At 41.3% G+C, this 23,656-nt stretch overlaps 1 protein-coding gene across 2 annotated transcripts in view; it reads right to left on the bottom strand.

Annotated features, from left to right (window-relative positions):
- Positions 1 to 6,103: 6,103 nt before the first annotated feature.
- The window catches only part of trpm3 (transient receptor potential cation channel, subfamily M, member 3), a 135,621-nt gene continuing 118,068 nt past the window's right edge, over positions 6,104 to 23,656 (bottom strand). Inside the window, exons 17-25 of one of the 2 annotated variants that reach the window (XM_029440178.1) lie at positions 20,434 to 20,637; positions 17,156 to 17,296; positions 15,354 to 15,482; positions 14,473 to 14,724; positions 13,200 to 13,374; positions 10,819 to 10,969; positions 10,002 to 10,195; positions 9,662 to 9,794; positions 6,104 to 9,452 (exon numbers count right to left, since the gene is read on the bottom strand). In XM_029440178.1, the coding sequence (XP_029296038.1) occupies positions 7,841 to 9,452; positions 9,662 to 9,794; positions 10,002 to 10,195; positions 10,819 to 10,969; positions 13,200 to 13,374; positions 14,473 to 14,724; positions 15,354 to 15,482; positions 17,156 to 17,296; positions 20,434 to 20,637 (2,991 nt within the window). In that variant the 3' untranslated portion in view covers positions 6,104 to 7,840. The remainder of the gene's footprint in view (positions 9,453 to 9,661; positions 9,795 to 10,001; positions 10,196 to 10,818; positions 10,970 to 13,199; positions 13,375 to 14,472; positions 14,725 to 15,353; positions 15,483 to 17,155; positions 17,297 to 20,433; positions 20,638 to 23,656) is intronic. The other variant, XM_029440179.1, reaches the window with a different exon arrangement.

Genomic DNA, 23,656 nt, shown 5'->3' with positions numbered 1-23,656 from the left:
TCTGTGTCTCAGCACTTCCTGGTCTGTATGGACTTCTGCATTCTCACTCAAGCTTTTATAGTGGAGTCTAGTGTCAGGACCAACACAAAGCATAATGTACAGATCCTGCTACTGTCTGCACCCTGCGTTAAGTAGAACCGTACTTGACTTAAACAGGCAATGTGTTGCCATTAAAGTGTCAAACCAGAACCACAATGTCCCTTCTAAATGTTTACAAGAAGCACATGTGTGCTCATAATACATTTAGGCCTTACATGGAAAATAGGTCCATATAAATAGATACTGTGGATCAACTTTTAAGATACTGTTGCATGTGTTGTTATGCATTATCATAGCCTATAAGGCGTTATAAATCAGGGATTCATAGGATGTGTTATTGGTGTTTTATTTGCATTCTTTAACAAAATAATGCATACAAATATATAGGTTTATACATATAGTATCTCTTGCAGAGTATATATTATACTCTGCAGAGTGTAACAAGACCCTTAGTTTAAAAGAAAAAGAAAAAGGAAAGAGTGTTTTCAGTGCAGTGGGTGGTTCATTCATGGGTAAAGTTCCTAGAAAATCACACTGAGCTTTGGGGGTTGCTGGGATTGAGCAATGCTGCCTCTAAACAATTCCTTTTGGCATAAACTCTGTAGTCATTATTTGGATACATGCTCTTCCCTGGGGCTTTTCATACTCGGACAAAGCAATGACAAACGTCCCACACACATGTCCTCATATGCCTCTGCGCTTCCCTCAAAGATACATCATGATGAACTGTGACGATATGATACTATTGTGAACATTTTAAACGGTGGGGATATTACAAAGTAGCAACAGTTCACAACAAGCAGAGTGCCACACCTCTCATGAACAAAGTACCCTCTTCAGTTGAGGCTAAATCCTGTCTGCTCTGCACTGTACTGCAGTGACTCAGTGCCTAAAAGCACATCGTGATCCTTTAATGTTGTCCAATGCTCACACGATATGAGAAAACAACATGCACAGGAGGAAAAGTTCAAGAAAAATGAAGGAGTAATAACTCAAAGTTTGAGCACAACACATGCTGTAAACCTAAAAAAAGTGTCCTCATATTGGAACTCCGCCCCACTTTGCTCTATTCGTTGGCACAGTTTCCACATTTCCAGGAAAAAAATGTGTTTGAACAAGGCGACTTGGCCGGTCGCGTTTAGTCTGCAGCCAGTCTGCAGCCCTCCTACAGCTCCTCCTTCAGCAGAGCTGTAAACATTTCCCTGGAAGAGAGAGGAGGAGGTGCTTCTGCTGCTGTTCCTCGCTTCCCTTCTCACAAAAGTGCGAGAGTTCAAGAGTGCACGGAGCATCTCGGTCATGGGGATGTGTTGACACGATATGGTGATTGTGTCAAAGCTGAAGTTGTTTTTTTGAGTGCGCGTGCGTGTGAGAAGGAGGGGGGCACGTGCGCAATCTCAGTACAGAATGTTCCCTCTTCCACGTGCGGAGTATGAACTGACGCAACTCCGCTGACCTGCTCCCTTATGAAAACCCTCACCAACTGGAAGACCCAGAGAGTTCAGTTTCCTCCTCTGTCTGTTGGTTCATGCAGAGGAACAGGAAACAGTGCTGCACAATGACGACAGAACACATACAACAGGGCGGTGAGAAGTCTACACATCTAGAACATCTATGCTGCTGCTGCAAAGTCACTAAATAGAATAACAAATGAATCCAATAGAAATAAATCATAGGCAACATACATAGAGTGGTGGTGATATTTCCATTTTGCACTACCAGATACTTGAAAATCACCACAAGAGGGAAATGTTGTACGTTTTACTCCCCTACAGTACCTTAACTGTCAGCTAGTTACTGTTAACTTTACACGTGCACAATGCATATAGTCAGCTAATGGAGGCTAATACAATGCATTCACAAATAAAACGTGCATCCTAAAATTCCCATGGTGCTCTCCAGAAACTAGAAGATTAAAACACTGCATACATGTAAATGCAACAATAATATTAACGCTATGGTACAACAGTGGATTTAGGTACAGCATATAATATATTACTCAGAGTGTTAGACGAAAACTGAGAACTTTTACTTTTGATACTTTTGATAGTATGTAACTATTATATAAATAAAACAATTAATGCATGGCTCTTATTGTATTTAACATATGTTATTACTACTTTTACTTAAGTTTTTGAGTAGCCTACTTCTTCCACCACTGTATGCATTATGGATTTTGCAATTCAATAAAACACTAAAAATAAGAAACCTTTCAGTTTTGATGAGACAAGTGTGGATTCAACTCCTAACGTGAATGTTGTGAACACATGAGGTGGTGCACTGCATTGCATTGTATTTTTAGGGATATGGTGCCAAAGATTCTGTTACACCTGTCAAAACAGGAACAATAGCTAATTAACTAAACATGGTAAACAATGGCCTCAAAAAATGAAGTAAGTTTTACAAAGGAAACATTAATTACAGGGCGGTTTGCACAGATTGTATTGTATTACAGGTGGTAATGTTATTGTGTTCATAAAGCAGGGTGAAACAAACAAACACATAAATGCAGAAGTGGTGATTTTCAGTGCGTGCAGTGTTTGTTAAATTTGGCAAACTGGTGCACAGATGGTTGTTTTACACAGACCTTAAAAGCCACTCAGCCAGCCAGAACCATGAAGACAAATAAAGTGCCAGAGAAACAATCATTTCCAAAGAATATAGTATAAAAAAAGTCACATATCACATATGTTCTTATGGGACTAATTCAATACTGTTTGTGCCGGTTTTAAAAAATGACAGATCACCAGTCACACTCCTCTCACCAGCAGCAGGGGCCTCATTACTGGATGCTGTACACACTGTGCACTTGTGATGTTTAATGTGTTCTACTAAGATAAAGGTTGACAGTTTGTAACTCACATAAAGGAGTCAAAGAAATGCAGATGCTCCTGATGTTTAGTCCAATAGGCTATACGCATGTGTGTCTGAGAAACACCTCTCTGCTGAGCATCAGGTCGGGTGATCTCCTTAAGTTTCTTCATAAAACATACTTTCATCTGAGAGCCTTTCCTGATTTTACCTGAGTTTTAATTTCCTTTGAACTGTCTTTTATTTATTTATTTTTCTTGCCCTTTTCTACACTATATTGCTTGTTATACTCCACATCTGTTTCCTTTTAAACATGATTATTTCTGACTTGTCTGTTTGTGTTTTTCTGTCATTGTGAAGTACTTTGTAACTTGGATTTTGAAAAGTGCTCTATAAATAAAGATTGTTATTGTTGTCATCACTGTAACCTGCTAAAGCTGACACGACTGCGCTGTTCATACACACGTTACATACATTTCTCATATCTGTCATACACATGAGCATCACTAATCTGATTCGTTAAAGATAAAAACAAAGTAAAAACAGGCGAGACACAGAGTACCAATCTATTTATTTTTTTATTTAACAATGCATGCCAGACATGATCCTATTCACATTGAAGAATACAGATTTGTATTTGCATCCAAATACTCACTACTTTGATTTCATATTATAATCTCTCTCTATCTTTCTCTCGCTCATCTTTACAGGTTGTCTCTGTACACTCTGAGTGGAAGAACTGCATGCATTTGAAGGACATTAAATAAAGTGTGACCAGTAGGGGGATAAGTCCCTTTCAGTTGTAGAAGCACATCAGCAATTATTGCAGAAAAAAACATGTGTGAAACTCTCTTCGGCTCACAGGTCGTCATAGGAGGGAAGCAGATCTGTTGATTATCATTATATGCTCATGAGATACAGTATAGGAAAATATTTTAAAAATACTGTACACTGAGAATCTGTTGGGTTGTGTTGTGTTGGCATGACCCCTGTCATCTGTATGTCTGGGTTCACACGCAGTTAATGTACACGCACATACACACATACGCACACCACCGATCGATACCTTCCAGCCATGTCAACATACCACAAAACCGTGTATAGAGTCATGTACACACACGTTTAGAAGTGCCACGGACACGCATGTTATCTCATATTCCTTACTGTAAGGATAAAGAATTTAAAAAATAATATTTAGATTTTCATATCACAGTAGGTCGAATAGGAGGGCCTAAACTGTCAGTCTGACACAGTCATCCCTTTGCTTGGTTAACTCCTGCCTGCCACGACGGGTCAGTAGAGCGCGATTCAGCTCCTTTCCATTTGGTTTTGGCAACGTTTGGTTTGGTTCAGCGTGTGAGGGAGCAAAGCTCTCTCTAACTACACGCAAATCTCGTTGTTTGGATTAATTTAAAGTCCTATGGGTGCACTAAGTCAGTCGATCAAGTATGAAGACATTCATTCATATTCTATTGCCGTTTTTTTAAAGACATAAAATATAAAAAAGATATAGATGTCCCTACGATCCCCGAAGATTCGCAAAGCACAGTGATTATATTGGAAGCCTTCTGCTGCAGACAAATGCAAATCTCTCTATTTCTTTTTTCTCTCTCCACCATGATAAACTCACTGCCTTGCATCACTGGGGTAATTTGTCCCTGAGCATTGACTTGTGTTCGACCTCTCCTCTCTTAAACATACTGTGAACTACATATTCGTCTGTATGTCCCGACGGGCTACAACATCCCATCAGTCATCTTATAGGTATTTTAAGCGTGTTACTCCCCTCGATCTGTCCAACCCACACGATCCGTACTAAGCACGTGTCCACAATTTGTGTTGGTGTTGTTACTACTTGGTTAAAGGCGGGAACTAATAAAAGTCAGTTTAATGAACACAGTTGTATGTCTTGTGTCGCTCTGGAGGAAGCTTTCAGAAGTCTAAGAAAATAACCCTGATGATGTCACCGGGGTGATGTTTATTTAGGCTCGAGACTTTACATATTTCACGGACAACCTGCGATATTAACTGGGGGGGGGGGGGGCGAGGGGTTTGAAATATGAGATGATTTAACAGTCAGGCAAGGTCTATCAAAAGATGCTATTGAGTTGCATCATGGGAATTTAAGGATCCAGTGTTTTTGAAGCTTGATCCATAATGGGCACTAAAAGTCTGTCTCTAGAAAGTCCCACAATGTAGCTGATGCAGTACTAAATCACTTTTAAGGTGTAGGGTCAGGGTTATTATAAATATGAGCAGTTTGGATCATCAAACAGATTGGGTTGTGATACAGAGAGGTCGTATTATACAAATTCATGCTATATCCTCACCGTTATGTCGCAGTTTTATGTGCAAATAGATTTTTTTATCTTCAGCTATGAAACTATTATTCTCAATGAGATCTTCCTATGTGTTTCGGTGGATTTAAATGTCCATACAAGCAATGACACATGTCTACCAATAACAAGATTCCCCCCACTCTGTACATCAGACGTGTTTAAAGGGAACAACAAAAGGTCTACGAGTGTATGCAAAAGCCACATGTTGAAAATAATCACAGATATTTGGGGCTCTATGATTAGGGGGGGGAAAAATGTCACAGATTTCTGAATCACTTCAGTCCGCACATACTCCATCCATGCCCAAAAGGCACCCAAAGTTTGGTATACTGGCAACTGCATTGCCGTGTCAACTTTACATTAGAAAATTCTCATAAGCTGCTTGATAAAACATACGATAAAAACTACTTTAAATACTTTAGATATGATTGAAATGTACAGTATATCAGACAATTCTATATTTAATAAATAATATAATACATCAGCATTTAGTGCATGTCGATGGTCATCTTTTTATTAAATTTAAAAGCTTAATTAGAAAATACTTAAAATTCGACAAAAATATCACTGAGAAGATATAAATATTGATTTCGTAATTCAAACAGGCATTTACTGTAATCATCGATAATGAGCAAGAAAATGTCGATAAATAGAATCAATCTCAAAATAAATGCAACGTGATTAAACTGAATCGTGAGTGAGGAAATATAAACATAAAAAATCAGTAAGAATTATATTAATTTCACCTATCTTATCTTTACAAAGCCATCAGAGAAAGGCCTCTTCCTCCTCCAACAATTTCTACGTGAGAATAAAAAAATGTCAACTTTTTAAAACACTGATCTGGCTTTCATCTTTTAATAATAATAACTCTATGTTTCCTCACCCATTTCACCAAAAATGCACGTCTTCTTATATCTCAGCGAGAATGCATATATTTGACAGCTTATTTCAAGCTTTTTTTTTTTTTTTTTTTAAGATAAATTCATGAATGAGCTCTTTCTTTAGGAACTCTTCTTGACCTGTATGTGATTTATAATGGACTTAGTCATCGGGCAATTTATTTCTATTAAAGTCTCCTTTTGCAGCATCTGGCTTTGAATGCATCTAACAAAATAAAGGAGAAAAGCAAATGAAGGACAGTTATTGAGTACATGAAGGACGGATACATTAGGTGTAAGGTGGGTGTTAAACCATTGCAACATAATGCCACCGTCAAAACCTGAAGTTGAAGGGTTGGGCTACACGAGAGCAATGATTCATTGAATGTAAGGATTTTTGGTGTCAGGTGCAGGTAAAGCATGTTCACATCAGGTTCACCCAGCAAGCATTGCTTCTGAATTAGGCTCACAGGCCCCCTATTGTCCCCATTATTTGCAATTGCACTTGGTAAAGCTCTCAGAGATCAGGTCTGAACTAGACTTTTTTTTTTCCTGTATTATGTAGGACTTCACTGACAGTGTGTATGTGTGTGTGTAGACATTTGAATATGCATGTGATGTCTACATGAACTAAATTAAACTCTTCTGAATCCTTTCCTTTATTTTCCTGATATAGATTAATGCCTCGATCATCAGTTGTAAAACTCACATACTTTCTCACTTTTTCCTGATAACCTTTAGCTTTTCACTCTTATGACGTGGGCGACTCAAACTCAGTTTCTACTGCAGATACAATCTGCTGACACTTGTAAGCCATGACACGAGACTTGTGAGACAGTAATGACCTTCTGACTGGAGTATGTTCAAACACTGTTTTCTTTTTCTAGCTTGACTGACAAAAGAAACAGTTCGGTAGATAAATTATGCTATAAAACGCAAGACAACGAAAGGAAAACTTGATATACCTTAGAGAAAAAAAGAGATAAATATTGATTATTTGAAAGGTGTATTTGTGTATCTAGAGGTAAGTTGTTGCCATGTTACTGCAATCATTTCCAGTGCAACCAAGAGAGGAAATAGTTCCAAAACACTTCACTGATTCCTTTAAAAAGTAGTCCGAAGTGTTAGCTTCTGTCTGTTTGCAAGTGCTGGGGTCTTACAGAGTGGAGTTAAGATTATATGAAGAGAGGATAATGTATTTAAAGCGAAAGTTTCTGCGACAATAATGACTCTATGCTAAGACAAAATGAGGTGGTGTCTTTCTTTCTCCTCTTTGTCTCTCAGACTTGACAGTTTCCACCATATAATGCGGCTAGGAGTAACAGTATACTTTCTCTGACTTACGTGATTGATATGTGATGTAACACAGTGACATGTGTCTACTTGATGTAAAGTTAGTGGGTGGAAGACATACAGTACAAATACACCTTCCATTGCCATAACACCCCATTAAGAGTTACTTAGCTACAAGAGGAGGTAAAAACTACTCTAGATTCATAGCTCTTTGTTTTTGACTGGTGTGCAGTAGGACCCCTACATCCCCCATCCTGTTCCCCCTGACACCTGATCTAGAGTAAAGTTGCCCTCCAGCATAACTATGAATACACTTTTACCACCTTTTCTAACCTAAAACGTAAGTGGAAAAAAACTGTAGATCTGGTCCAGATCAGCATCTATGGGCAACTTCACCCCGCTTTCACTTTTAACCCCTTGGCCCTTTCAGTTTTCCTCCCTGGTCCTATCAGTGTGTGAGTGTGCTGACCAGTGTTCTTGTCACGTGTAGTTTTGTCTATCAAAGCTGCGGAAAGCTGACGGCGTGGCCAGCTTCCTCATGGAGAGGCTGTCAGTCTTCGCTGGTTCAGGCCTTGCTCCAGACTTGCTCCTGAGGAAGGGGTTTCTGGTTCCTGCCAGACCCCGGCCCCCCGGCCCAGGCCCCCTGTCTGCCCCAAGACCCTGTCCCCTCTCCATCCTCTCACTCACCGACAGGCTCTTCCGGTGTGGAGGGGCCAGCGTGAGGGAAGGATGGGAGTCGTCTGAGGAGCAGCTGTTTGCTCGCTCCAGCCTGGAGTAGGAGGAGCAGAAAGGGGCCCCACTGGGCCCGTCAAGGCCCCCTAGACGAGGGGTATCAGGGGTCGGAATCAGGTCCTCGGGGTCGTCTGGATCAGACTCTGTGTGGCTAAGCTCTGCCTCTCTCTCTGGGTGAGCGGAAGCAATGTCTAACGGCTTATCAAAGGGGAATGAGGTGGATCCTCCAGGGGAGTGTGAGCGTTCTACAGGAGTGTATGGAGCTGAGACACAGCGTGTATCAATGCAGTCAGTAATGCTGGTGTACTCTGCAGCTTTTACCTGGACTCCTGCCCCCAGTCCACTGTAGCAGCCTCGTGGTGTGAACATGAGGCTGTGTGACTTGACCAAAGGGTGCTCATCCAGGAATGCTGTGCCTGTTGTAGAGAGGTAGCGGCTGCTCTTAGAGCGCTCGAGCAGCCCTGCTGAGGGAGGTGGGGATGGTTCCATGTCCCAAGGAGATGCGTGGTCCGGTAAGAGGTGGGCTGAGCACAATGACAAATCAGCAGCTGCACTGTCATCAAACATGGCTCCAGCTGTTCCGCTGCTGCCTACTCCACCCTCCGAGTGCCTGTCGCCCATACCGCTGGGGGCAGCGCTGCCAAAGTCCCGGCCTCCCGGCAGCACCGTTTCCATGATATCCGACTGCAGCGAGCAGTCTCTCTGGAGCGGCGGGATCATTCGGAGAGGATCCAGAAAGACCTCTGCAGGCCCCACCTCCTCAGAAGTTGAGACATAGATATCAATGCATGATGATGGACGGTGCTGCTGGGAGACCGATAGCGTCGCCAGGGGGAGGGGCTTAGACTCCTTGGGGGCAGTACCTGAGGACACTGATTGTGAGCTGTTGGCTCGATGGAGACTGAACGAGCGTTCTTTGAAGAAGCTCTCAGCTCGTTCAACTCCGCGTGCACGATCAACACCACGACCGACATAAAATGAGTGGCTCCTTGTCCGTGCAGCCATGGCAGTAGGAGAAGGAGGCGACATGGAGCCCTCAGCTGTTCCCTCCAGTGCCTCCTGCAGGCGGTAGCTATTCCCTTCTGTGCTGTTAAAGCTGCTTTGACGGAGGATGTATGCTGCTTCTGGGCACTCACCCTGGCGGAGTATGTATGCCGAGTCTGTGCAGTCAGATGAAGTCCGGGAACGTACTTTGTTGACCTCTCCACGCTCAACGCCTGTCACACGCTCCAGTGCTACGGCAATTCGTCCAATCAGCTCCTCCATTTGGGCCAGACGAATGTCAACGGTCTGCAGTGAGGCCTTCATGAAGTGTTCCCTTTCGTTGACTTCCTCCAGACGCATTGCCATATTCTCCACCCTGTTGGAGTAGAGAAGAAAGGAAAGAAAATACATTGAAAGCACTGGAGAGGGGAGAATGTTGGAGAAAAAAGGAGTCGCTCAAAACACTGTGAAATGAAATGTGCACTATAACATCTGAAGGCTAAGTTGCATCTTCTATCTATTTTCAATATACAGAAAGTTTTAGGTAGAATGCAGACAGAGGTTTACTGTCCAGCTATGTCCCACCTTTCAGAAGTGACTCTGATCCTCTCATCGTTGGAGGAGTGGAACCGGTCGTCCTTCTCTCTGAAGTACTCTTCTATGCATTGCTCCTCAAAGTCGTGGACTTTCTTCAGCTCATCCTCTGTGATGAAAAGTTCTGTGGATGAAAGAGTTTGAGGAAGTGATAATGCTACAGTGTCATGTTTAACTGGTATAATAATAGCTAAAGTTCAAATCCAAAATATATATAGCACTCACTATTAGGTCGCTAAAAACAGAATAGGCCTATTGAAACTTGATGTGAATGAATTACAACTCTAAAAATATTGCTGTTCATATTGTTTATCGGGCTTCTGTCACTCACTCAGTCCATAGTCCCTCTCGTCATCGTCATGCTTGCGCCAGCGACAACACAGATGTTTGAGGACCATAGTTATGTGACTGAAGATGATGAGGGGTGGAGGAAGGACCGGGCGCTCATGGAAGGTCATAATGAGCTGGTAGCGCTGGAACTTCCAAACCTGGTTGGAGATGGACTTCACCTCGAAGAATGTATTGCTATGATGACGGACAATGACGCACAAGAAATATTACATCCACTGAATGTTCAAATAAAGTGAATCAAGTTATCAGTGGCACAGCAAAGATCACTTCAGATAGAATAAGGATTTATTGTTGGATTAATGTATTCCTTCACTTAGCGTGCTGCTGCTGCTGCACTGCAGAGCCAAGTTTAGACACAGTATATGGAGCTATGGAGATAAATGCAGCAGCAGCCGACACAATAAATGGTTTCTGTCACTTGTAATGACATTAAACCTTCAATTTAAATGTCGTTTTTTTAACCATTGTGCACTTTTTTGGTAATTACCCTTACAAACGTGGAGATGAGGATGATTATTATTGCTGCATGGATTAGTCAGATGCACTTTACAGCAGCCGAACACAGACTACTGTCATTTCTCTTTTTCTCTCACACATACACACATGGATCTCACGTCTAAATTGTTTAAAAAAAGACTTCATTAACTGCCTTGAGTAACATCCATGTTATAGTGATACTGTTTTGCAGGGGTGATGCTGGACAGAGAGAGTGTTTCAGTCCCTGGGGTGTCTGTGAAGCAGTGTGGTGTCTATAGTAGGTTACAGGTGGAAAAGCTTTGATTAGAGAGTTTACATACTTGAACACGGCTATGAGAAGGTTGACCAGCAGTATGTTGGCCACCAGCAGATAGCAGGCCATGATGGCTGGGACAATCCAGGCGCCCGTCTTACAGGGAGGCAGGGCCACCACCCCCCCATCATCTGTAGTGATGTTCTGCCCACAGGGGGCTGCCCGCCGCCACAGAAAAACACACACATACAAGTTAATACAAGGTTAACTATATCGATAGATAGAGTTTGAATCCATTATGAATAACATTTTAGTAGAAATTTGTAGATGCACAACAAATTAGAAAGACATGCATACACATGACACAAACAGAACGTAAAAAAAGAAATGATAAAACCTAAGCAACTTAATATAAAGAAAACATACACCATTTAAGCTCATACTGTACACTGGGTTACAAGACAACAATAACAAACAAAGAGACAAGCAGACCTGGAAATACCAAATAAAATGCATAATTATATTTTTTGCAAACAAACAAGAAGCATAATTTCTCTTTATGCTTCTTAAAAAAAGGGACTGGAAAGAGTGGACACTATAATGGTAGGGGCTCATGTTCAGAAATGTGCATCTGAAAAAAAAATACATTCATCATGTCTCATCACAATTTGTGTTCCCAATATATTTAAACATGCAGTGGATGTTTAAAATATATTGTCACATGTGTGCCATAGCTTCATTCAGCAATGGTTGATTGCTTTGAATCATTTGAAATGTATTTAGGATACATAGTATGTTTTTTCCATCTGTGATGGTTCAGTTGCTGTGGCTTATCTGGAAAACATTCAGCATTTGTTCTTGGTTTGTTTGCCTTTAATATTCATTCTAGTCACACTCATCATTGCTTGATGTTCAATTGTTTCACACAATGCAGCCCAAAGACAGAGAACTGAAGTAATTTTTCTATTTTTCAAATTTTCACCTTCAAAAAATTTGGATTGAAAACTCTGACAACTGAACCACGTGAAAAAACAGATTACAGATGATGAAAGGGGGCTGATAAATATATTCTGCTGTGGATGTGTGTATATATGCATTTTATTTCTCTATGGTGTGGTATGTTGTATGTCAATTTCAATGCTTACTCATATTAAATGTTGGCTATATTTGTTAGAAATATTTTGGCAATGTTGCAATTGCTCCTGTGAGAAGCTGAGCCGGCGTAAAAAAAGGGAGGGTAACATGGTTTATGTGACAGACGGTGTTAACATGGCAGGGTCACTTCTTCAAATGAAACTAATTGAAAGTCGAGGAACAAAATAAGTAGAAGAAACATCAAGGGAATATCAAACTTTTACACTTTGATATTTCCTCTTGATGTGACAACTGACCAACAACAAAGAACATAAAAATATTAGAACACATTTGAAAAGTGCTTCTGCCAAGTAACAGTGCCATTTGTCAGCCAGTGCCAAAATTAGTCAGGGTAAAGTTGCTTACAAGATATAGCCTTTGGTCAAGCTACTAGTTGGTCAATCAAAGATTTGGAGAAGATAGGCAGCCTCATTTAATCAGGTTGCCATATCATTTAAATGAAATGAAACAAGCTTCTGGTATTTAAAACAAATGCTGTTTAGAGTAGCTGACCCAAGATACCAAACACATGAGGGCAACTTTAACCTTCGAGCGTGTGGAGCCGCATGCACACTTTTGTCTCAAGTGGCCTCTAGTGGTAGGAGTGGGCATGACATGGTGGTAATGTGAGGATGATGAAGGAGAGGTGGATAGGTAGATGTGATTAAATTGAAGTCTATATCTATTGATTTACTGGGGGTTTGACTGCACTGGGGAAAGTGGGATGGACCACTACTACGCCAGGTTCCGTAAGTTCGTAAGTAATTTGCGACCAGCCAGGGTTTTTCATTCACCCTTTGCTTTAACTTCCTACTATGCATATCTGAAACAAAGAATGAAAACATTATTTCAGATCTCTTCTCTTTGGGCCACTCCTTACATTATGTACACACCATCATATATACAACCGTACAAAAACAGAACAGCACACATCAGCATTCTCACTCTCAAGAGTCAAATGTCACTTTGTCTACATGATAAAAAATAATGTAGAGACGAAAAAGATCACAACAAACTGACAGTAAAGAAATGAATGTCCTAATGTAAGAAGTTGAGTAACTTGTAAAAAGATTCTGGGTGATGAAGCAACATTTGTCAAGAATTTCAATATTAAATGATCAATACGATGCAATTTGTCTTGTAGTACAGTGTTTTGTGAGTGTTATAAAAGGATATCTTCCAGTAATATGTGCACCTGTGGAGGAATGACTGTCACATTGCTTTCATCTCTATTCAGAGTCAGGAACTATTCTCCCCTGAATTAACAAACATTACGTTTATTCAAGTTCTCTGACACTCTGGCCCTGAACTTACGGTCAATCTGGTCGGCAAACACCTCTCCGTAGATCATCCAGTAAGGCATGAAGAAGATGTTCCTAGCTAGCATCCAGGACGGGTCTTCATTAGGGTTGAGGATGGCCTGACGCGCCACCCCAAAACTCATCAGCACCACCAACATGATGATCACAAAATACATCATGTCGATCATCTAACAGAGGAAGGGGGGCAGAGGAGGGTCGTCAAAGAGAGAAGGGAAGGGGTGAGTGGTTTAAGAGCAGTTGGTAAGAATGCTTATAGAAAAGAACGATGATAAAAAAAAACAGTAATGAGGCAAAACAAGAGAGCAAGGAGGGAGCGTGCTGCTCCGTCACAACTGGAGAAGCAGATTGAGAAATGTGATGATTGATCGTCCGCATTAGCATTTTTTGATTACTATCCCTCTCAGAGTCATGGTTGGTCAATCAAACTTTAATTTAGTTTGCTCTGGAATGAAACCTGAACTCAAAAACCAAAATGCACTTAATTTAGATTAATCCCAAATGCTGAAGTAGGAAAAACACTTGTAATTTATATTCCACTAGTCTCTGCATATTTGTTTGCAATTAAGGGTGTCATGCATTGTCTTCGTTAGAAAGCTGAAAAACAACAATTTGACTGAACAAAAGCAGTTTTTCCATAAAGACATGGTAAAACAAAGACATGGTAAAACTGCGTTGTGTAACGAATGCTCGTGGACCAGCAGATGGCCTGAAAGTATTCAGTACTTGAGCTGTTATTTACAATGCACCATTGCTTTTTCATTACTTCTCTGAACTGCTCCGACTTCAAATATGCCTATTGTGCTGCACCATCATACATGCTTATTATTGGACTAAGTCATTGAATACAACCCCCCCCCCCACCCTCTCTAACTAATTGCTGATTTTCATATTAAAGACCGCAGTGGTACACAGCCCATGTAAAAGACAGCCGAACATCAGACGAATACAAATGTGAGCCTTTGATCGCTTCTCTAGTTTTGTTCTCATGTATGTATCACAGGCTCTGATCTTCTGCTCTTTGAAACCAAACAAGGTTTAGAGTAACAGAAGCTCTATTAGGACCGAGCCTGCACACCACAAAAACAGTTCAGGCTTTGTAATGATGGGACTCAGTGAACTCTTATAATCAGTAGGGATCATGCTGAGTAGAAGTCATAGGGTAAAGAAAGTCAGACATAAATGAAGAAAACATAATGTGGAGAGGAAGTATTAGAAAACACACACACACGTACACACAAACACACACACTCCCTGCCTCTTCTCACCATCTTGCCAATCATCATCACATAGGGACCCAGGTACTTGTTGACCCCAAAGATGTCCAACAGCCGGATGTACCAATAGATGATGTTGACGCAATAGATGACCCGCCCGTAGCTCATGAGCGGCGGCTCCTGGAGACGCAAAACCATGCCGACGGAGAATATGAGGATGGCCATGAGGTCTGTGATGTTCCAGTACTCCTGAAGCCAAACCTTCACCTTCTGCAACAACTTCCCTGGCTCTGACATCAGGATCTGGGAGAGGGTTGGGGAGACATTAGAGGATGTTGAAAGGCAGAAATGATAGAAAGATGTGTTCAGAAAATTGAAGTGAGACCAAAAAGTGAGAGAAACAAAAAGAATGGAAATGCAATACATCATGAGCACCATAAGAGGGCAGTATGAGTTCGACAATCAGGGCATCTAGCAGATGTCTTAGGAGACATTGTTGTGCAGCTGAGAATGATGTGCCATCATGATTAATGCATTCCACACTTACAGTACAAACACAGCCACAGAGTGAGGCAGAAGTCTCATATGGCCAAATACCTGTGTGTGTGTCTTTTACTTGTTTTTGTTTCCCCATCCGATTCTTACCTTTATTTCCACCCCAGTTCTTTTCTCCTTCGCCTTAACTCTTTGTTTGGTTGCATCACACTTTTCCCTATTTATTATGAGCTGTTTTTTTGATATGGACATTATGCTTAGCCTCTGCCCTCCACCACAGAACTCACTGAAATGAACCGTAGGCGACATTATGGTGAAAAGCTTTGTGGCGTCAGATGAGTGGGCAGTGGTGAATAATTGATTGTTGTGTGTAAAAAGAAAATAGTTATGGATGCTGGTGCACATTTCCATGTAGCTACTGGTACAATCTGTTGTACCTCTCTCATCTTCTCAATGCCGTTGGTGAAGATGTAAGCGATGACGATCCACTCTTGTGTAGAGGGCCACAGGTCCATCTTGACCAGGACAATGTAGTTGAACAACATCAGGTAGCCCACGTATGCCATCTACGTGAAAACATCACAGCAGAAAGAAATCAGCAGGGACACATTTATGGTTATGTGCTAGGGTTTGCTTTTCCCACAGTAGAACACTGAACATTAATACAGTTCAGACAAACAAACTGGTTCAAACGGTTACTTAGTGAATGATTGACCCTCATTTACAACTCCCTTTAATGCAGGTTTTCAGAGGTGGTGATGGATAGATTTGATGTCAAGACACTTGATTGCTGTACGTCCACACTTGGCCTGAAAATGTCCATTATGTGTCTCCTGTGGCTGTATCTATTTAAATCCATGTCAGCTGTCCACTTTTAATTTTTCCTGCACTTACAGTAGTTGCGCACGGTGGCTCCAGACTAGATACAAATTCTGATCACAATCCAAGTCTAACCATCTAAAGCACAGGCCTAGACGATCTGACACAAATGTATTCAAAATCCATTTGAATGTTTTCATTCCCAGGTCCTGACATTATCGGATTTCAATCAGATATTTGACATGTTTTATTCAACGATTGGTGAATTAGTATCTCCTGAAATCATCTGCACTGCATGAATATATTCAGCAGTGATTTGGAAAGCACTGCAAAGCTGTTCCTACAATTCAATTGGGAACAAAGAGTAAACGATTTGACATATGAAGATTGTAGATTAAAGTAACTACAAACAAATTGGGGATGGTGTCTCCTACAGTCCATGCTTAAATCAAGTACTCCAGGGAAGTACGCTGTAAAGGGAATTAAATAATGTGTGACCGGGACTGTCAATGAGTCCCACATGCACAGTTTATGTGATATGTTTGACAAATAATACTTTAAGCGGGGTAGCCCTCTACAGCGGGTGACGGGTTTGAATACAAATCTGGTGATGAGGTAAAGACCACATTTTGACTCAGCTTCTGTTCTACAGGCACAGTAATGAAATTCACAGTAGAATAGTATTTTTGAACCTGAAGGGCAGGAAGGAGAAGAGGGGGGGGGGGAGTAAATAGCCAGAGAAGAGAAAGTGGGATGAAACAAAAAAAGGCAGTCAAAATATTTTCCCAGGATAAATAAAGAGTGAAATCCCTGCTGGTGATGTTAACATATGTTTTCACTGGACGAGCACGCTGATGGAGTCCAAGCTGGGGTGTGGGAGACAAAGTTCAGCTTATGTAAAACATTACAGGCACGCTCACAGGCAGATACTGTAAAAAACACAAGCTATACACAGACTTCAAAGACATCTACAGTTACAGAATCCAGATGAACAGTGCTGCAAAGAAGACACACATATATACACTGTGAAACCGAACTTCAAAATTAAATAACATTTACTTCTTGTAATACTTAACCCACTGGCAACATGTCATGACTCAGAGGCTTCAGTGTGCGCTTGCTCTCCTGATACAAAACCTCCTTGTTTTATCTTCGATCCCTTTCACTCCCTCACTCATTTGCACTTTTCTCACCATTGCTTCCATCGGTCTCCTCATCTCTCTCGCACTAAACTTCCCCAGCCCAGTCAAGCTGGGTAATACAAAGGTGGACCAGGAGGTTACTGACAATAGAGGCATTGTAGCTGTAAAAGCTAACGGCAGGGAACCAGTAAGTGATGCTGTTGCAGAAACAAAGTGGGCACTGACAGTGCCAACAGGAAGCTGAACACGTAGGTGGTGTAGCTGAAGCCGACACTGACCGTATGGAACCAGAACTTGACAATTGGAGCGTTGTAGAACTCGTATATCTTGCGTCCCAAGGGGATGAGGCGGTGGCGTTTCTGAACCTCCTCAACATCCTTCTTTCTGGATGTCTCTGTGGCTACGTTACCCAGCATTGCCTGGGGGAGCGCAAACCCCACATGGAGCGAGGGAGGAAGGAGTGAAAGGTGTGAGGGATTAAGGGAATCAGAGAGTGGGAAGAGGGAAGTGTTATGGATTTGAAAGACGGAGGAGGATGAGATGCAGAGACAGGATGGAGATGAGGACAAGTGTGTGGAAGGGAGGAGGTGGGATGGGAGGAGTTGAACAACAAAGAAAAAAGGAGAAAAAAAGGAGAAGGGGGAGAGGGTTACATTATGGCTACAGCACAGTTTTAATATCATAATCAAAGAAGCAAGCACAGGCAATGTCATCATTCCAAAATGTGAAATGTGTTTGAGGTGGAGTGTTCGGTGAAGGCTGGTAAAACAGTATGACGCAGACACAGACACTCATGGATTGTGTCTCAGACAACAATTAAGAGACAGAAGAGAGACAATATAATGACAGAAAGAAGACAGAAAAAGAAAAAGACATAGATATCTAATTTCAATCTGTGACACATTTCTTTATCCATGAGAGAGGGTCCGGAGCCCACTGTTTTTATGGGTCATGGTCAAAGCAACACCAGACCTCTGAGGGAGTTCATTCATGTAATTGTATTGTATGTAAAGAAGTATACTGCCCTACAAAGGCGAAACGCAGTAACTATATATTTGATCAAAACAGAGTAAGAACCTGTATCAGACTTTCTGTTGTACTATATACAAAAACATTGTACCATAGAAATGTGTACTTTCTGCAAAAACAGCTTTTTAAACTAGCAGTAACTACAAAACGGACCTAAAAAACAAAAAAACAGTGTGTGCACTGTGTAGTTACTGCACTCTGGTTTGGTAATCTGTGTGTTGTAGGACTTGTCAGCACATCTACTGTACCGTCTACCATAGAAAGACTAACCAGACAACTTAAGTTAGAGGGCTATATCAAGGGAAAGCTATCTTTTGAGATGGATAGCTTAAAGCTAAGTTAAGTTATTGATTTTTAGTTATTCATTGTTATCTGTAAATTAAAAATATCCATTTTGATGAACTGATATTTTGTTTTTTAGTTAGTACTTAGTTTGGTCAGTTTGTTATTCCACATAATTCAATAAGATAGAAGCACGAAGAGCAGCAGCAGAAAAAGCTAACAGCTAAACTCCTGCTAAAGGGAGCTAGCTTAGCAGATCTCAGTATCTAAATGTTTGACTCTAGCAAACTTCAAATGATGTGGTTTGATTCATCTTTAAATCCCATACTTACATTTATTAAATTAATGTATTATTAATTAGAATGATCCAAAACTAAAGTTCATTTTTTTAAAAACACATTAGTTAAAATAGATAAGAATGCTGAACATAGTTTGTTTCTCTGAGAATCCTGTGGAGAGTGCAGTGTCTGTATTTTCTAGGTACTGTGTGGGTACTATGGGAATGGGTTTTTGGGTAACAAAAAACAACCTAAAAAGGATAAAGTAAAATGAAAGCATTACAACCTTTCTATCTGTTTTGCAGTTTGCCGTCCAGTCTGAACACTTTAAACCCTTTCTCAAACTTCACTGTTTAGTTACTGCACTCTGCCTTTGTAGGGGAGTACAGGAGACCTGGGTAAAGATAAAAGGTTTGAAAGTCAGACCATATATCTGAAATGCATGATGAGGAGTTGGTTTAAGTTCCCAGGCCACTAAATAGATGATAAAATCATCAATAAGAAATCACCATCAGTAAGGAATCAAGAGATTTCTATTTTTTTTTCCAAATATGTGAAACATATAGAGCTAAAAGTTTTGTCCAAGGCACACACAGACAGGGCCTTCAAGGTGAACAGATTCAGATGCCAGTGTGTAAATCACACCATGCCTTTACTGTACCGAACATGCACATTATCCGATCAGTAAGTGGACACAAGCTATCACACAAGCTATTACATTCATCACAGTGTGGTATATCTAAAGCATCTGAGGATAAAACAATACAATCTCCCTCTGTGGTGTAGCAGTCTGTGTATATCTGTATGAATCTTTGTGTGATTCATAAGTATCTGAGGGTGCATTTGTACAGTCAGAAGCAAGGGCAATAGGAAGGGGCTCATTGCAAATGCATCCTCTGGCAGCAGGGTTCTTTGTTTAACACCGCAGTGCCTCAAGGACTGCATGTGTGAAATGGCCCATTTGCGCTGGCTTGCTGGCTGTGTTCAATGCAGATGGAGAGTATGTACAGTGGTGCTAAGGGGCGTTCAACTTCAGCTCAATCATTTAATGGGACAACCTTAGATCCAGTTTATGTCTTAAAATTGTATTTCAAATTACATTCTTGCTCTCAACACACACACTGGATCTTGGCAGCATCTCCAGAATTGATTGGATTGAAATGGAACGAGTCCTAATCCTGCTGTACATCCATGTCTATGCAGATGGACCAACTCTTCCACTGTGAGCAGGGAGAAGGTGCTCAGACTCTGCATGATTTAAGCTCTGCAGCAGCAGGCGGACATGGTTATATAATGCAAAAGCCTGGGCCTCCCATGCTCAGCAGCCGACATGCTGAGTGGTATGCTGCAGCAAGCCACCATCATGATGGGAGAGAGTGAGGGGCAGCAATCGGCTAGCATACGGTACTGTACCTCAATCAGATAAGAGCTTGGAGAAAAGAGAAAGAGGGAAAGAGAGAGAGAGAGAGAGAGAGAGAGAGGGGGGGAACTGAAAGCAAATAAGGAAAGAAACAAAAGGGGCAAAGAGAGAGCTGGGCAGAGAACAAGAGGGACCACAGCAAAAGGCAGAGAGAAATAGAGAAGGAGATAGATGGAAGAACAAACATACACGAGGGAACCCACAAGCGGCGACAGACTGAGACGCTACAACTCCACGACCATGTCTTTGCTAAGACGACGAGAAACAGGAAAGGCCGATTTGGCTGGAAGGATCCAGGTGGCCAGAATAGAGAAACAAGTATGTGTGTGTGTGTGGGGAACTGCGTGTGTATGTGTGTGCGTATCGACATCTCATTGTGGACGGAAACAACATAAAACTGGTCCACGAGAGATATTTACAAAGGACACATAATCTGGGCTATGTGTCCAACGATCAGTTTTATAATCTGAACAAAGCATGTGTGTATTGTCTAAAGTTTAATATGTGTATAGATTCTGAGATGCGGGGCTGAGGTGGGTTCTCTCACCACGGAGTTGTACTGCGCCTCACAGTAAGATCTTACTGTGAACTCCATGTCTTCCTCCTCCTTCTCCTTGACTGGTTTCTCAGGCTCCTCCTCCTCCTTCTCCTGCAGATAGGTCTCCTGATCCTGAGGCATGTAGGACATCTCATCCTTGTTCTTGAACTCCAGACTCAGGATGGACGGCGGCAGAAGCAGCCCTAAGATTACCTGGGTGATGAGGAAGACAGGAAGTGGAAGAGGAAGAGGACTAACGTTAGGGAAAAGAGCATTACATTACAGATCATTTGGCAGACGCTGTTATCCAGAGCGATTTACAGTGAACTAACTACAGGGACAGTCTCCCTGGAGCAACTTGGGGTTAAGTGCCTTGCTCAGCGGTACAATAGTGGCAGCCCCTGGTATTAAACTCACAACCCTCCGGTGTTCTGTTTGAAAGCCGTACTACCACTAGGCCATCACCACCCAAGAGTTTCAAGAGCAGCGCTGCAGAAATGAGGACACAGAGAGTCTGGAACAAACCCACCTGGGACACAAATGTGAAACTCACGTACTATACATTTACCCTCGTGAACACCTCCCCAATCAATTACAAAAGCATTAGTCCAGATAGACAGCAAGGGTTCTGCGCTGCAACGGTGGATGAGAGGAACACACACACACACACACACACACAGATAAAGGAGGCAGGCGTGCTGTAAACACTTAGGACACATCGCAGTCAAACAAGAAAAACAAGAGCGAGGCTTTTAACACAGTGTCGAGGTGAAGAACACGAGTAATTGAGTGTTTTCTGATCTCTGGCAGCAGCTGTCTTTAATTTAAGATTGAAATTTAGCTGTTTTAATCAACTATTGACTCAAAATTGAACGGAAGTTGAATTTTACACAGCGTTCAGAGCATTAATATAGCAGTAAACAACTATGTGCTTTGTAAAAACATAGTGGAATAACTTCTACCTGAGCAGAGAATGAAGTCACACTCCCTCAGTGTATGTTGTAATCCTAATGTAGCCGTTGCTTCCACTGTTAGCGCTGTTAGATGTTAGAGCTTTGTGGAAGCAATCCCTCAATCATGGAAATGCTCTGAATTCCGCATAGAGCAATTTAGGTTTACTTTACATTAATTCTGAGCTATGAAAATTGAGACAGTTCATGTCACAACTTAATAGTAACGAAGCTGTCAGTAAAGTTAGATGACAAAATGATTGAATGTATGAAAAAGAATCGTTTCAGGTGAAGGAATGAGGTAAGTGACCAGTGAGAAAGTGATGTCTCAGCTTCTCTTGTCAACAGTTGTGTCAGGGGGACGACAGCTTGGATGTAAGTAGTTTGTCATACTTATCGATGTGTGAAGAAATCAATGCACTCATTTTTGCAATTCATAGTCCATCAGTAGCCTCCAGAAACCAAGTTATGATACGAGTTACTGCCCTCGCAACAATAGCAACTCAAAAATGTGCACGCACATTATCTTGACAACATTTTGACAATGTTATTTGTTGTATATCATGAACTCCTGGGGGCACAGAATCTTGTTTGTTCCACTTGCGGTTTCCTTCCTGTCTTTCTGCTCCAATGAGCAGCACTTGCTTCAGCAGTGCATTCTCTCCCTCCATCCTGCAAAGGCCAAACCACACTTAAAGCATTTGTAGTCTGCCCTGCCCGAGAAGCTAGCCAGCGAGACCCATCATCCTATCTCACTCTGAGTATGAATGAGTGTGAACCCAGCCGTCCTCTAAGCAACTCTCAGGGCAACTCTTCATTATAAATAATTTTAACCTCTCTGATCTGAGCAACTGCCTCCTATCACCTTACCACCAGACGTCTGGAAAAGTCATCTTAACTGAAACCTCTCCCCTCGACTGTGTGTTTACCACACAAACCTCCATATAAAACATGTTGGACATAATATCAAAGTGTGTTAGCGACTAAGCTCAGTTCTTCTGTCCCCTCTGGCGTAAGAGAACACTTTGTGGGCTTATAAATAAAGTTGTGGTGGAAGTTCGACCAGGAGGCTTCAGAGGCTTTGGGACTCTCGTCACACTCCTAATGTTTCTCTTTCCTCTGGCAGATCCTCCTCCTCCTACCTGCCATCCCAAGCGACCTCGACTGGCTCTGCTCCAAGTACATTAAGTATATCATGTCACCTGTAAACTCGCCTACAAATCAGTTTGACTCTTTGATTGAACTGAACCGTGTACTGGTTCAACATTCAAGTGGCATTTATAACAAGAAGGAGCACATTATACCTCTTCTATCATCACTGCAAAGGTTCATATAAGATCATATAATCAGATACTTCTTGCTGTGCCCAATTGTTTTGACCAGAAGGAATCAGGCTTTTGCTTTAAGGGTTCCCAAACTATGGTATGCACTTTGTGTAGAGATTGGATCATAAACATTAGTATCCACTTTAAAGAAACATTAAAAAACACAGTGTATTAGGATAGCATTTTTATAACGACCTAAATTTAATGTGTCTGGTTTGTATATAGTTTTCTTTTTATCACCATGTGTGAACTCTTTTTTACTTTTATATCGTTATTGGTGTGATTTGTTCAGTTTCAACTTTTTTATTGTTTTTACTTTTGCCTATTTCTTCTGCTTTATTTGTCTCGTGAAGCACTTTGTAACACTTGTTGTATTATTAATGTATTATTATTTACTACCACTTGTTTTTTCCCTTTTAAGCTTGAAACACCATGAAATACTTACTACTGTATTCATCAATACTACTGACTGACAACCCTAAAATATAAAATTATTATAAACGGACTCCGAACGATCTACTTTTCACGGTCCAGTGCACTCTCTCCACACTTTTTGGGAATGAGTCATCATGGTCAAACCACAGTTATAAGTAGCCAGACTAATGTGCTCCCAGCATTAGCTTGTCAATTCTTTACTTTGCTTGAATAAAAGCTCCTTTTATCACCTGCACAGTTTGACTCAACATATACAGTATATAGGGACACACTGTGATGGCTAATCTGAATTGAAGGCTATGGTTTCAGTACGAGACTAATGTGGCATGAGATTTAAAAAGGACATGACTATTATACTGTACATCTAATGCATATGCTACCTCTGGTTCCCATCACACCATTCTGCATTATTTATACTTTACACTGGACTGACTGGCAGATTTCTGAGGATGACACTGGCTTGCAACATATTGGTGGTGATTCCAAGAGACAAGATATGCACTGAAGTCTATGAGAAAATAA

This window comes from Cottoperca gobio, chromosome 9, assembly GCF_900634415.1.
Source record: "Cottoperca gobio chromosome 9, fCotGob3.1, whole genome shotgun sequence".
Taxonomy (NCBI): Eukaryota; Metazoa; Chordata; class Actinopteri; order Perciformes; family Bovichtidae; genus Cottoperca; species Cottoperca gobio.
This window is presented reverse-complemented; position numbering and strand designations above follow the sequence as displayed.